The sequence below is a fragment of the Pongo abelii genome, chromosome 19, assembly GCF_028885655.2.
Source record: "Pongo abelii isolate AG06213 chromosome 19, NHGRI_mPonAbe1-v2.0_pri, whole genome shotgun sequence".
Taxonomy (NCBI): domain Eukaryota; kingdom Metazoa; phylum Chordata; class Mammalia; order Primates; family Hominidae; genus Pongo; species Pongo abelii.
Genome location: NC_072004.2, coordinates 1,262,122 through 1,274,913, shown reverse-complemented (window position 1 = coordinate 1,274,913; position 12,792 = coordinate 1,262,122). Strand labels below are relative to the sequence as shown.

General features: G+C 57.6%; 1 protein-coding gene across 8 annotated transcripts in view; it reads left to right on the top strand.

Moving 5' to 3' along the window:
• MYO1C (myosin IC) overlaps window positions 1–12,792 on the top strand; it is a 29,664-nt gene that overhangs the window by 10,402 nt on the left and 6,470 nt on the right. For all 8 annotated transcript variants that reach the window (XM_054535987.2, XM_024235308.3, XM_063718375.1 and 5 more), the window contains exons 6-24: window positions 1,466–1,645; window positions 1,726–1,824; window positions 2,659–2,772; window positions 2,856–2,927; window positions 3,671–3,790; window positions 3,913–3,995; window positions 4,217–4,322; window positions 4,438–4,518; window positions 4,813–4,904; window positions 7,717–7,811; window positions 7,891–7,937; window positions 8,059–8,139; window positions 10,535–10,640; window positions 10,738–10,855; window positions 11,437–11,550; window positions 11,626–11,702; window positions 12,085–12,153; window positions 12,253–12,337; window positions 12,436–12,595. In XM_054535987.2, the coding sequence (XP_054391962.1) occupies window positions 1,466–1,645; window positions 1,726–1,824; window positions 2,659–2,772; window positions 2,856–2,927; window positions 3,671–3,790; window positions 3,913–3,995; window positions 4,217–4,322; window positions 4,438–4,518; window positions 4,813–4,904; window positions 7,717–7,811; window positions 7,891–7,937; window positions 8,059–8,139; window positions 10,535–10,640; window positions 10,738–10,855; window positions 11,437–11,550; window positions 11,626–11,702; window positions 12,085–12,153; window positions 12,253–12,337; window positions 12,436–12,595 (1,899 nt within the window). The remainder of the gene's footprint in view (window positions 1–1,465; window positions 1,646–1,725; window positions 1,825–2,658; window positions 2,773–2,855; window positions 2,928–3,670; window positions 3,791–3,912; window positions 3,996–4,216; window positions 4,323–4,437; window positions 4,519–4,812; window positions 4,905–7,716; window positions 7,812–7,890; window positions 7,938–8,058; window positions 8,140–10,534; window positions 10,641–10,737; window positions 10,856–11,436; window positions 11,551–11,625; window positions 11,703–12,084; window positions 12,154–12,252; window positions 12,338–12,435; window positions 12,596–12,792) is intronic.

Here is a 12,792-nt window from a genome sequence, read left to right as displayed (position 1 = left end):
AATGCAGTAAGGAGTTGGGGGCAGGTGCGGTCGTATTAGGGTAGGCCTCATTGAGAAAGTGGCATTTTAATAAAGTCTTGACAGCTGGGTAGGGTGGCACATGTCTGTTGTCCCAGCTACTCTGGAGGCTGAGGCAGGAGGATCACTTGAGGCCAGGAGTCCAAGGTTACTCTAAGCTATGATCATGCCACTGTACTCCAGCTTGGGCTACGGAGTGAGACCCTGTCTCTAAAAAAAAATTGAAAATAATGGCTTAATGGAGACAGAGGAGCGGGCTGTGCAGGTGCCTGTCCAGGCAGCGGGAAGGGCCAGGACAAAGGCCTAAGATACGAGGGTGCTGGAAGTGTTCCAGGACAGCACGGAGGCCGCAGCCGCCAGAGAAGAGAGCAGGGGCCTGGGAACAGAGAGAGGCTACACGGTGCAGGCCCTTTTGGGTTGTTGCAAGAACTTTTTTTTTTTTTTTTTTAAACTGAGTAAAAGGGGAGTTGTCAGGCTGGGTGCGGTGGCTCATGCCTGTAACCTGAGCACTTTGGGAGGTTGGGGCCGGTGGATCACGTGAGGTCGGGAGTTCAAGACCAGCCTGGCCAACATGATGAAACCCTGTCTCTACTGAAAATACAAAAATTAGCCAGGCATGGTGGTGTGTGCCTGTTGTCCCAGCTACTCAGGAGGCTGAGGCAGGAGGAGCACTTGAACCCGGGAGGCGGAGGTTGCAGTGAGCCGAGATCGCGCCACTGCACTCCAGCCTGGCCCTGGGAATTCGAGGCTGCAGTGAACTGTGATTGCACTACGGCACTCTAGCGTGGGTGAAAGAGCAAGACCCTGTCTCCAAAAATAAAAAATAAAAAAAAAGACTTTGGCCGCTTCACTAGGAGATTGGGAGTAGATGAATAGATGGTGGGGGAACCAGGCTAAGCAGGGAAACCGGTTAGGAGGCTGATGTCATCGTGTAGGTGACAGGTGACAGTGGCTCAGACCAGTGTGGTGCAGTGGAAGTGGCGAGCAGTGATTGGATTCTGGATGTTTTAAAGGTTAAGGCAGCAGGATCAGCTGCCTGATTGGATGTAGGGTATGGAGAAATACAGGCTTTCAGGAGGAATGCCAAGTCCTTGGCTTGAACAACGAGAAGGATGTAGTCCCCACTGACCAAGGTGGGCAGACCCTAACAGGAGCTCGTTTGAAGAGGGAGAAGGTCCGGTGTTCAGCTTCAGGACTGTTGAATTTGCGATGCCTGTCAGGCATCCAGGTGGAGCTGCCAGGTCAATGGAGTTGAATCTCCCCATTTCCTAGATGAAGTAACTGAGTCCAGCGTGGGTGGCGTGCCTGAGCTCACACAGCTGGTGGCAGGGCTGGAATTGGCGCCCAGTTCTGGCTGCCAAAGCCCAGGAGTTCAGGAGAGAAGAGGGGCAGGTGGGCTCTTTTTCCAGTCCCCCTGACCCGGCCTCATGCCCTGCCCTGCCCACAGGGTGCCCCCGTGGGTGGCCATATCCTCAGTTACCTCCTGGAAAAGTCACGAGTGGTGCACCAGAATCACGGGGAGCGGAACTTCCACATCTTCTACCAGCTGCTGGAGGGGGGTGAGGAGGAGACTCTTCGCAGGCTGGGCTTGGAACGGAACCCCCAGAGCTACCTGTACCTGGTGAAGGTGAGTGGCTGGCAGGCAGGGCAGGTGCCACCCAGGGATCCGGTGCCAGGGCTGGCAACCCAGCTGTGCCCTTCCTCCAGGGCCAGTGTGCCAAAGTCTCCTCCATCAACGACAAGAGTGACTGGAAGGTTGTCAGGAAGGCTCTGACAGTCATTGATTTCACCGAGGATGAAGTGGAGGTGAGGCTTCTTCCGGGACCCTCCCTTTCCTCCTGTCACACCCCCAAAATCACCTTTTTTTTTTTTTTTTTTTTGAGACGGAGTTTCATTCTTGTTGCCCAGGCTGGAGTGCAGTGGTGTAATCTCGGCTCACTGCAACCTCCGCCTCCCGGGTTCAAGCAATTCTCCTGCCTCAGCCTCCTGAGTAGCTGGGATTACAGGCGCCCGCCACCACGCCCAGCTAATTTTTTGTAGTTTTAGTAGAGACGGAATTTCACCATGTTGGCCAGGGTGGTCTCGAACTCCTGACCTCAAGTGATCCACCTGCCTCAGCCTCTCAAAGTGCTGGGATTACAGGTGTGAGCCATTGCGTCTGGCTCCTTTTTTTTTTTTTTTTTTTTTTTTTTTTTTTGAGATGGAGTCTCGCTCTTTCACCCAGGCTGGAGTACAGTGGTGTGATCTCAGCTCATTGCAACCTCTGCCTCCCAGGTTAAAGTGATTCTCATGCCTCAGCCTCCTGAGTAGTTGGGATTACAGACACCTGTCACCACAACTGGCTAATTTTTGTATTTTTAGTAAAGATGGGGTTTTGCCATGTTGGCCAGGCTGGTCTCGAACTCCTGACCTCAGGTGATCCTCCCGCCTCAGCCTCCTAAAGTGCTGGGATTACAGGCGTGAGCCACTGTGCCCAGCCCACCCCCAGAATCACCTTCCACCTTTAACACCCATTCCTACTTCCAGCCCCTTCTCCTCTCCTACACTTCACCACCCACCCCTGCATGGCCATCTGCTAGTTGCCCTCTTAGGGCTCTCTGGCCCCTCTCACCCCCTCCTGCCCCCGGCCCGCTCCCCCAGGACCTGCTGAGCATCGTGGCCAGCGTCCTTCATTTGGGCAACATCCACTTTGCTGCTGACGAGGAGAGCAATGCCCAGGTCACCACCGAGAACCAGCTCAAGTATCTGACCAGGGTGAGCAGGGTGGGCAGAGGGTGAGGGGAGGACAGCGGGGGCTGGGGGTGCACCCTCACCGCATCCTCGCCTGCCCTTGGCAGCTCCTCAGTGTGGAAGGCTCGACGCTGCGAGAAGCCCTGACACACAGGAAGATCATCGCCAAGGGGGAGGAGGTGAGGCTGGGCCCTTGCCCTCGGGTGTGGAGGGGCAGGTGTTCCAAGGCAGCCCCTACTCCCGTCACTCCCCTTTGCCTGGTTCCCTCAGCAATGCTGGAGGGACAGAAGGAAGGCTGCTCAGAGAAGCAGAGTGAGAGCCGGGCGCAGTGGCTCACGCCTGTAACCCCAGCACTTGGGGAGCCCGAGGTGGGCGGGTCACCTGAGGTCAGGAGTTCGAGACCATCTTGGCCAACATGGTGAAACCCCATCTAAGAATACAAAAATTAGCCGGGCGTGGTGGCAGGCGCCTGTAATCCCAGCTACTTGGGAGGCTGAGGCAGGAGAATCGCTTGAACCCGGGAGGTGGAGGTTGCAGTGAGCCGAGATCGCAGCAACAGAGCTAGACTCTGTCTCAAAAAAAAGAAGCAGCACAGGGAGCTGGCCAGGGTCTCATAAGAAGAGAGTGACAGTCTGGCTGGAACCGGACTCCCACCTCAGGAATGAGGCCTCCTGTCCCTCTACCACCTTTCCTCTGGGGTGGCCACCTGTCCTCCCTGAGGTCCCACTACCAGCACCCCTCCCCATACCGCAGGCTCGCCCGTGCCGCAGGCTCGCCCGTGCCGCAGGCTCGCCCGTGCCGCAGGCTCGCTGGAGCTGGGAGTGCAGAGTGGTGACGGCTTCCTGGTCTGTCTGAGCCTGGGGGCAGGTGGGATGCACAGGCTCTGTGGCATTCATCTCCTTGCCTCACGCTGCGTCCACAGCTCCTGAGCCCGCTGAACCTGGAGCAGGCCGCGTACGCGCGAGACGCCCTCGCCAAGGCTGTGTACAGCCGCACTTTTACCTGGCTTGTCGGGAAGATCAACAGGTCGCTGGCCTCCAAGGTGAGGGCTCGGTCCACACTGCTCCTGAGGCAGGAGGGAGGGCTGTTGGCGAGGCGGGGGGGCTGCGGGGTGGGGCTGGCACACGCAGGGGGCCCACACCTTCGGTTGAATGACCGCCCTAGGATGCGGAGAGCCCCAGCTGGCGGAGCACCACGGTTCTCGGGCTCCTGGATATTTATGGCTTTGAAGTGTTTCAGCATAACAGGTCAGTGCCATCTTTCCCCCCACCGTCTCTCCTTCCGGTCTCCTGTCCTGCTCCCTGTCTTCTGTCCCCCAGCCTCTCATTCCTGCCCTGTGACTCCCCAGCCAGCCAGGGGCTGTCTCTGTGTTTCTCACCTCCTGTGCTCAGAGGCCTCGTCCAGCTTTTCCCCTCTCCTGGTCCTGTGTCCCCGCTGAGCCACTGCAGGCTCTTCTCCTTCCTTACAGCTTTGAGCAGTTCTGCATCAATTACTGCAACGAGAAGCTGCAGCAGCTCTTCATCGAGCTCACGCTCAAGTCGGAGCAGGAGGAGTACGAGGCAGAGGGCATCGCGGTGTGTGCTAGCCTGAGGGCACTCTCCGTGGGCCACAGGGAGCCTGGGTATCGGGGCCCCTGGGAGAGGGTGCCAGGACCCCACAGTGATGCCTTCCTTCCCTTCTGCCCCTCAGTGGGAGCCCGTCCAGTATTTCAACAACAAAATCATCTGTGATCTGGTGGAGGAGAAGTTTAAGGGCATCATCTCGATTTTGGTGAGTCCTCTGCGCCTCCAAGGCCTCGTGCTGGAGGCTGGTTGGGAGGATGTCCCCCTTCTCCCTTCCCTCCAGGCTGGTCCACAGAGGGCCAGAGTTTGGGGCTGAGTAGAGACAGAGCAGGGCTGTGAATGGAGGATGGAGGGAGGTGCCACCCCAGTTGGAAGCTCTCTGTGGAGGCTCCCTGTGATCTGCCCCTCCCCTGTGTCTGTGCCTCCCAGCACGGTGACCCCAATCCTCTGTGCGCTCTGGCCTGTCCCCCATACGTCCCTCCCCCTGTGCCACACCCCCCAGGATGAGGAGTGTCTGCGCCCTGGGGAGGCCACGGATCTGACCTTCCTGGAGAAGCTGGAGGATACTGTCAAGCACCATCCACACTTCCTGACGTGAGTGGGGCTGCGGGGCTGCTGGGGGCGAGGACTCACTTGCAGCAGAGCCTGAGGGGTGCAGGAGTCCCTCCACCATCACAAAACACCAGCCGCAAGGACGTGACCAGAGAAGGTGCTGAGTTAAGGACCCCTCACTTGTGTCCAGAAACCAAGAAGCTTAGCCAGGCACGCTGACACGCCTGGAGTCCCATCTATGCAGAAGGCTGGGGCGAGAGCATCACTTGAGCCCTGGAGTTTTGAGGCTGCAGTGAGCTAGGATCAACCCACTGCACTCCAGCCTGGGCTAGAGAGCGAGATCCTATCTCAAAAAGTGAAAAAAACAGCCGGACGCGGTAGCCCACGCCTGTAATCCCAGCACTTTGGGAGGCCAAGGTGGGCGGATCATTTGAGGTCAGGAGTTCAAGACTAGTCTAGCCAACATGGTGAAACCTCATCTCTACTAAAAATATAAGATCAGCTGGGTGTGGTGGCAGGCGCCTGTAGTCCCAGCTACTTGGGAGGCTGAGGCAGGAGAATCGCTTGAACCTGGGAGGTGGAGGTTTCAGTGAGCCAAGATTGCGCCACTGCACTCCAGCCTGGGTGACAAGAGCGAAACTCCATCTCAGAAAAAAAAAAAGGAGAAAAATAAATAAATTAATTTTTTAAAAAAGAGAAAGAAGGCCGGGTGCAGTGGCTCACGCCTGTAATCCTACCACTTTGGGAGGCTGAGGCGGGTGGATCACCTTAGGTCAGGAGTTCAAAACGAGCCTGGGCAACATGGTGAAACCCAGTCTCTACTAAAAATGCAAAAATTAGCTGGGTGTGGTGGCAGGTGCCTATAATCCCAGCTACTCGGGAGGCTGAGGTGGGAGAATCGCTCGAGCTGGGGAGGTGGAGGTTGCAGTGAGCCGAGATCACGCCATTGCCCTCCAGCCTGAGCGACAGAGTGAGACTTCAACCCAAAAAAAAAAAAAAACAAACAACAAGACACTAGTAGCCTAGCTTCTTCCCTATTCTTTTTTGAGAATGAAATTTGCTAGGATTTTTCATCTTCCTTTTTTGGAAATTGCTTTTTATTGAAGGAATCCTCTGAAGTGGGGAGACGTAGGAACAGGAACAAACGCCTCTGTCCAGCGCGGTCTCACGCATGCTGTGCACGTCGTCGCTTCACCTGCAGCCGCTCCTTGAGGGGTTCTTGGTGTTTTCTCACTGAGACTCCAAGAGGCGAAGTCATTTCCCCAAAGTTAGCTCTCATCTGGGTTGCCGAGCTGGGGTCGGTCCCAGGGCTGTTGAATGCCAAAGCCATGAGTATTTTTTGCATAATAATATATTGAAAATTTGTTTCTGGATGGGCGTGGTGGCTCACGCCTGTCATCCCGACCCTGTGGGAGGCCTAGGTGGGCAGATCACTTGAGGTCAGGAATTCGAGACCAGCCTGGCCAACGTGGTGAAACCCCGTCTCTATTAAAACTACAAAAATTAGCCAGGCGTGGTCGTGGGCATCTATAATTCCAGCTACTCGGGAGCCAGGAGAGTTGCTTGAACCCGGGAGGCGGAGCTTCCAGTGAGCTGAGATGGCGCCACTGCACTCCTGCCTGGATGACAGAGCGAGACTCCGTCTCAAAAAAAAAAAAAAAGACTTGTTTCTAGGAGTCTCTCTGAATCTATTCGGGTTTAGGGGCTGCCTGATTCATTAAATAATAAATACTAAAAACTTGTTTCTGATTATAAAAATAATATTGCTCATTAGAGCAAAGCTGGAACGTGCACAAAAGCCACCTGTGATCCTGTCGCCAAAAGGCCGTGGCTGTTCACTGTGTGAGGCGTTTCCCTCCTGCCTTTTTCTATGCGGTTTTTTTCATAGTCGAGAACTTCTTGTGTATGAGGCTCAGGGTAATGCTATATCCTGTGCATTTTCCTGTATCATCAAACAGAACATTTTCCTCAGAACGCTTCCTGGAGCAGTTCTGACCCACAGATACTCCCCTCTCTCACCCAGCCCTTCGGGGGCCCTGGCCAGCCTCCCGGGTTTCTGCTGGAATCACAAGGCTGCCACAAACATCTCCGAGCCTTCAGTCTTTGTCTGTGTCTCTGGTTAGCTGCTTGAAATAGTTCTTAAAAGTAGCAAATGGGTGAAAGGGTATAAACACGCCTAAGACTTAAGTGCCCTCTTGGGGCAGCAGATTCCATTCTGAAAAGTAGTGGGCAGCTCACCACCCCTTCTGAGCAGAGCCCGCAGCGGCCAGAAGCAACGAGAGTTGCCCTCCCTGCAGCGTGCCCTGGCCGTCAGGAGGCCCAGGTCCCGGTCCTAGCACTGTGTGGCCCTGGTCGAGGCCATCTGCGTCTCTGACACTCCGTGGTCTGCTCTGAGCAGGGAGGCCACTGGCCCTGCCTGGCCTGCCTCAGTGACCCAGCCCTGGGGTACACCTGCTCTTTTTTTTTTTTTGAGAAGGAATCTTGCTCTCACCCAGGCTGGAGTGTAGTGGCGCGATCTCAGCTCACTGCAACCTCCGCCTCCCAGGTTCAAGCGATTCTCGTTCGTCAGCCTCCCAAGTAGCTGGGACTACAGGCACCCGCCACCAAGCCTGGCTAATTTCTGTATTTTTAGTGGAGACAGGGTTTCACCATGTTGGCCAAGCTGGTCTCGAACTACTGACTTAGTGATCTACCCGCCTCGGCCTCCCAAACTGCTGGGATTACAGCCGTGAGCCACTATGCCCGGCCTGGGGTGCACCTGGGCAGCTGGTTCCTGCTCCTGAGGCCCTTTCAGCAGGCAGAGGGCTTGGCTCAGCCTGGCAGCCATCTGCAGCTTCTTCCCTGTCACCCCCAGGCACAAGCTGGCTGACCAGCGGACCAGGAAATCTCTGGGCCGAGGGGAATTCCGCCTTCTGCACTATGCTGGGGAGGTGACCTACAGCGTGACCGGTGAGGATCCTGGGGCTGTGTCCCCACAGGGGCCTGCGGGGAGGCTCTGTCTCACCTCACATCTGTTCTCCCCTCCCAGGGTTTCTGGACAAAAACAATGATCTTCTCTTCCGGAACCTTAAGGAGGTGAGGCGGACCCAGGGAGGCCAGGATGGGGGTGGGGATAGCCCACAGCTCTGCACCTGTGTCCAGGAGCCTGTCCTGCCTGTCCCTGTGTCCCACCCTGACCCCAGCTCTGCCCACACAGACCATGTGTAGCTCGAAGAATCCCATTATGAGCCAGTGCTTCGACCGGAGCGAGCTCAGTGACAAGAAGCGGCCAGAGACGGTGAGGAGGTGGCGGGACCGGGCGCGGGGGTGCGTGCGCCTGAGTGTGCATGAGGGCCTGTGTGAGCCTGGGAGCTGGCAGTGTGCGTGTGAATGTGTGTTGGAGCCTGTGCACACATCTGCAGGTGTCTGTAGGGGGCTGCTTTAGGTGCCTCTTTGCCTACTTTTTTTTTTTTTTTTTTTGAGACAGAGCTTTGCTCTGTTGTCCAGGCTGGAGTGCAGTGGCACAATCTTGGCTCACTGCAACCTCCACCTCCCGGGTTCAAGCTATTCTCCTGCCTCATCCTCCTGAGTAGCTGAGATTACAGGCGCCTGCCACCACACTCGGCTAATTTTTTGTATTTTTAGTAGAGATGGGGTTTCACCATGTTGGCCTGGCTGGTCTCAAACTCCTGACCTCAGGTGATCCACCTGCCTCAGCCTCCCAAAGTGGTAGGATTACCGGTGTAAGGCACCACACCCGTCCCTGTTTGCCTACTTGTGTGTGTGTGTGCTGTGTCTATAGTGGAGCCGTGTGTCTTCAGTGTGGGCTGTGTCTGTAGGGGAATCCTTGTGTACGTCTCTCTATGGGTGCCCACATGTTGGCAGCTGCCTCTGTGTGGCTGCTGTCATGTGTCCACCCACTCAACAGACATTTATAGCAGACGCTGCCAGGCACTGAGTTACCACAATGAGTGGGTGTGCCTGCAGCAACGTGCACAGGGTGCTTTGCAAACTTAGAAGACGGAACAGCAAACAGCCTGACAGGGCGGAAGGGGTGAGGGGTTGGGGAGGCTCCCTGGACGAGGAAGCATTGGAGATGACTTGGGAATGTCAGGTGAACCTATAGTGAGGGCCCAATCCAGACACAGAGAGTCTAAAAAGGCCATGAGGTGAACGGGAAAGCGATGGCATCAAGGAGAAGGACCGGGAAAGGCAGGCGTGGCCAGGGTGCCAGATGCAGGGAGAGCTCCAGTGAGCTGGAGGCGGAGGTACGGCTGTTGGGCTTGGCAAAAAGAGGGTCAGGGGAGCCCCAGAAGAGTGAGGTCAGTGAGTCCATAGCGAGGTGGAAGCCAGACTGCCTGGCAGGGAGGGCATGCAGGTGACATGCTGCCTGGGGTCTGGCTCCCTGCACCCCTGCCCGCTGCTGCTGTCCACCCCACCCTCCCCCGAAGTGCCACATCCTCCTGGCCCTAGCGTCTCCCTGCTGAGGATAGCTACACACCCTCCCGCCTAGGCCTCTCCAACAAGCCACAGACTCGTGTATCTCATCCTCTTCCCCTAGATGGCCCCAGGCACCCTAGATCCCATTAGTCTATAACAAATGGGCCCTTGGTCTGCCCCTCCAGGCTTTCTCCTTCTCTCCCTAACTCAAGACAGGGATTACTCACCCAGTCCCCCAGGCCAGAAACCTGGGTGTCATCCCTGGTTCTTTGTTTTTTTTTTTGAGACGGAGTCTCGCTCTGTCGCCCAGGCTGGAGTGCAGTGGCGTGATCTCGGCTCACTACAACCTCTGCCTCCTGGGTTCACGCCTTTCTCCCACTTCACACTCCCGAGTAGCTGGAATTACAGGTATCCGCCATCGTGCCCGGCTAATTTTTTTATTTTTGTAGAGATGGGGTTTCACCATGTTGGCCAGGCTAGTCTTAAAGTCCTGACCTCAGGTGATCCGCCCGCCTCGGCCTCCCAAAGTGCTGGGATTATAGGCGTGAGCCACCGCGCCCAGCCCTGGCCCCGGCCCCCTAGTTCTTTTCTCTCGTCTCCCTCGTCCAGCCACTGGACAGCCACTGGATCTTGCCAGAGTACTTAGCAGCTTCCTGTAGCCACTGCACCCGCCCCTCTCCCTTATCCTTTAAAGCTCAGCAGAGCGTCATTTCCAGAAGACGTCACCTGGTGCCCCCTACCCCTCAGACTGGATGAGTTGTCCCTTTGTGGGGCTCTCAGAACCCACAGGCATACACCTGCTACTCTCGGAACACACGGGATTGTGAGTCTTTGCCAAGGAGTGTGTTCCTCCGCCAGGCCTGAGATCCTTCCAGGTCCCGCAGAGCAGCATACGCAGATAATAGCTGAACGTGTAGCATGGGACACGCTGTTTAGGAACGCAGCCCTGAAGTTCTAGAAAGAAAAAGAAGGGCCACTAAAGGGAGGTGTAGCATTGAGGTTGCTGGGAGACCTGAGCAGGAGTTTTAGGCTGGAGTGAGGCTCGTAGACTGAGGTCTCTCGCCCCGCAAGAGGGGTAAGGGGTGGAGTCTGGCCACCTCCTCTGCAGCGAGGAAGGTGTGGTGGGAGGAATAAGGACCAGGCAGAATCGGGCTGCTGCTCGCCTCACCAGCCGGGGGAGTGGGGTACTCGCTGCTGGGGCCAGCAGCTTTAGCCCAGCTCCGGCCAACCTTCCATGCCTCTTGGCTCACCAGGTCGCCACCCAGTTCAAGATGAGCCTCCTGCAGCTGGTGGAGATCCTGCAGTCTAAGGAGCCCGCCTACGTCCGCTGCATCAAGCCTAATGATGCCAAACAGCCCGGTACGCCCCTCGCACGGGGGACTTCGGGGCTGGGCCTCCCCTGCAGGAGACAGGCTGTCAGCGCCAGCCCGCTGACCACGGCGCTCCCCTACCCCAGGCCGCTTTGACGAGGTGCTGATCCGGCACCAGGTGAAGTACCTGGGGCTGATGGAGAACCTGCGCGTGCGCAGAGCCGGCTTTGCCTATCGCCGCAAATACGAAGCTTTCCTGCAAAGGTGGGGGCAGGTCCGGCTCGGTGCCAGGGAAGGGGGGCGGGAGGGTAGGAGCCCCTAGGTCCCATGAGGGCAGACAAGGGTTCTCGGCCCCATTTTAGAAATGCGGATGCGGAGGCCCTGGGCTGCCCTTGGTGGAGGCCCTTGTGGCTGCGGACCTGACATGAAGCTGGGTGGAAAGAATACCCGGCTCCCCTAGGCCGTGCCCTCCAGGAGCACCCGGTCAGGGGTACAGGAGGCCTCCGTCCACGTGCCGGGCACCAGAGGCAGACAGCAAGCCTTGTAGGGCAGCTTCCAAGGGGCTCCGAAAGGGTGGAGCAGCTTTGTGGTTCTTCTGAGTCAGGGGTCTGGGGGGTCAAACCGTGAATTCCATCTCTGCCACTTTCTAGTTACTTGGCCTTAGGTAGATAGGAACGGTTTCTTCATCTTTAAAATGGGGGCAGTGACCGAGTGAGCCTCCTGCTAGCTGTGAAGGAGTCAGTGGGAGCACCCAGCAGGTGCCCAGAGAAAGCTGATTCGGGTCCCCAGGGCAGGCTGCTGACTGGGGTGGGGGCCGCGTGCATTCCTGCCCCTCCTGTCCCCAGGTACAAGTCACTGTGCCCAGAGACATGGCCCACGTGGGCAGGACGGCTGCAGGATGGGGTGGCTGTGCTGGTCCGACACCTGGGCTACAAGCCAGAAGAGTACAAGATGGGCAGGTGGGTAGTGTCTGTGCCGGGTCCCTGCAGGGAATGGGAGTGGCAACCCTGGGCTGATCACTGCTGCTCTCCCAGGACCAAGATCTTCATCCGCTTCCCCAAGACCCTGTTTGCCACAGAGGATGCCCTGGAGGTCCGGCGGCAGAGCCTGGGTGAGAGAGAGGCCTATCCTTCCTGCTGCATGGGGTCCCTTCTGGGAAGCAGGGAAGTCACTCCCTTGGGCTCCTTCTCCAGGGAGTCCACCCCTCTCTATCAGCTCCAGCCCCACGCCCAGCTCCAGGGAGTCCTTCTCCAGGGAGTCCACTGGCCGACTTGAAGCTCCCCCCACACCACCTCCAGCCCCACGCCCACCATCCCACCCGCCGCCCCCGTTTTCCGGGCAGTCCCCACATTCATTCTTCTTCACCACTCTCCTCCTGCTCGCTGGTTCCTTCAGCCACTCTCCCATTCATGCCACTCATGGAGCGCAGACGGCACCAGGCTCCCAGCTGGCTCCCCGCGCTCTGGCCAATTGCCTTTCTTTCCTAACCGCAGCCACAAAGATCCAAGCTGCCTGGAGGGGCTTTCACTGGCGGCAGAAATTCCTCCGGGTGAAGAGATCAGGTTCGAGGGCCCATGGGTGTCCAGGAGGGGCGGGGTCTGGGGCCGGGGGGCCCACCATGGTAAGAAGATAGAGGTCAGCCATCTGTGGTCCCACGACAGCCATCTGCATCCAGTCGTGGTGGCGTGGAACACTGGGCCGGAGGAAGGCAGCCAAGAGGAAGTGGGCGGCGCAGACCATCCGGCGGTGAGCGCCCGGGTGCCTTGTGGGGGCTGCAGAGCAGGGCGTGGGGGGGGTTCACCGCCAGGCCCCTCACCCCCAACCCTGTCTGGCCCCCACCCCAGGCTCATCCGAGGCTTCATCCTGCGCCACGCCCCCCGCTGCCCCGAGAACGCCTTCTTCCTGGACCATGTGCGCACCTCTTTTTTGCTAAACCTGAGGCGACAGCTGCCCCGGAATGTCCTGGACACCTCGTGGCCCACACCCCCACCTGCCCTGCGTGAGGTCTGTGGGCACCCCCTGCCAAGTGAGGGACCATCAAAGTACACAGCAGAAGGGTCTGATTTCTCGGGGCCAAAGGATCGGTCAGGGAGGGCTCACGGAGGGCCCAGACCAGATCTGAGCAGTGAAAAGTAAGGTCTCTTTTTTTTTTTGAGATGGAGTCTCACACTTTCGCCCAGGGAGTGGTGCGATCTCGGTTC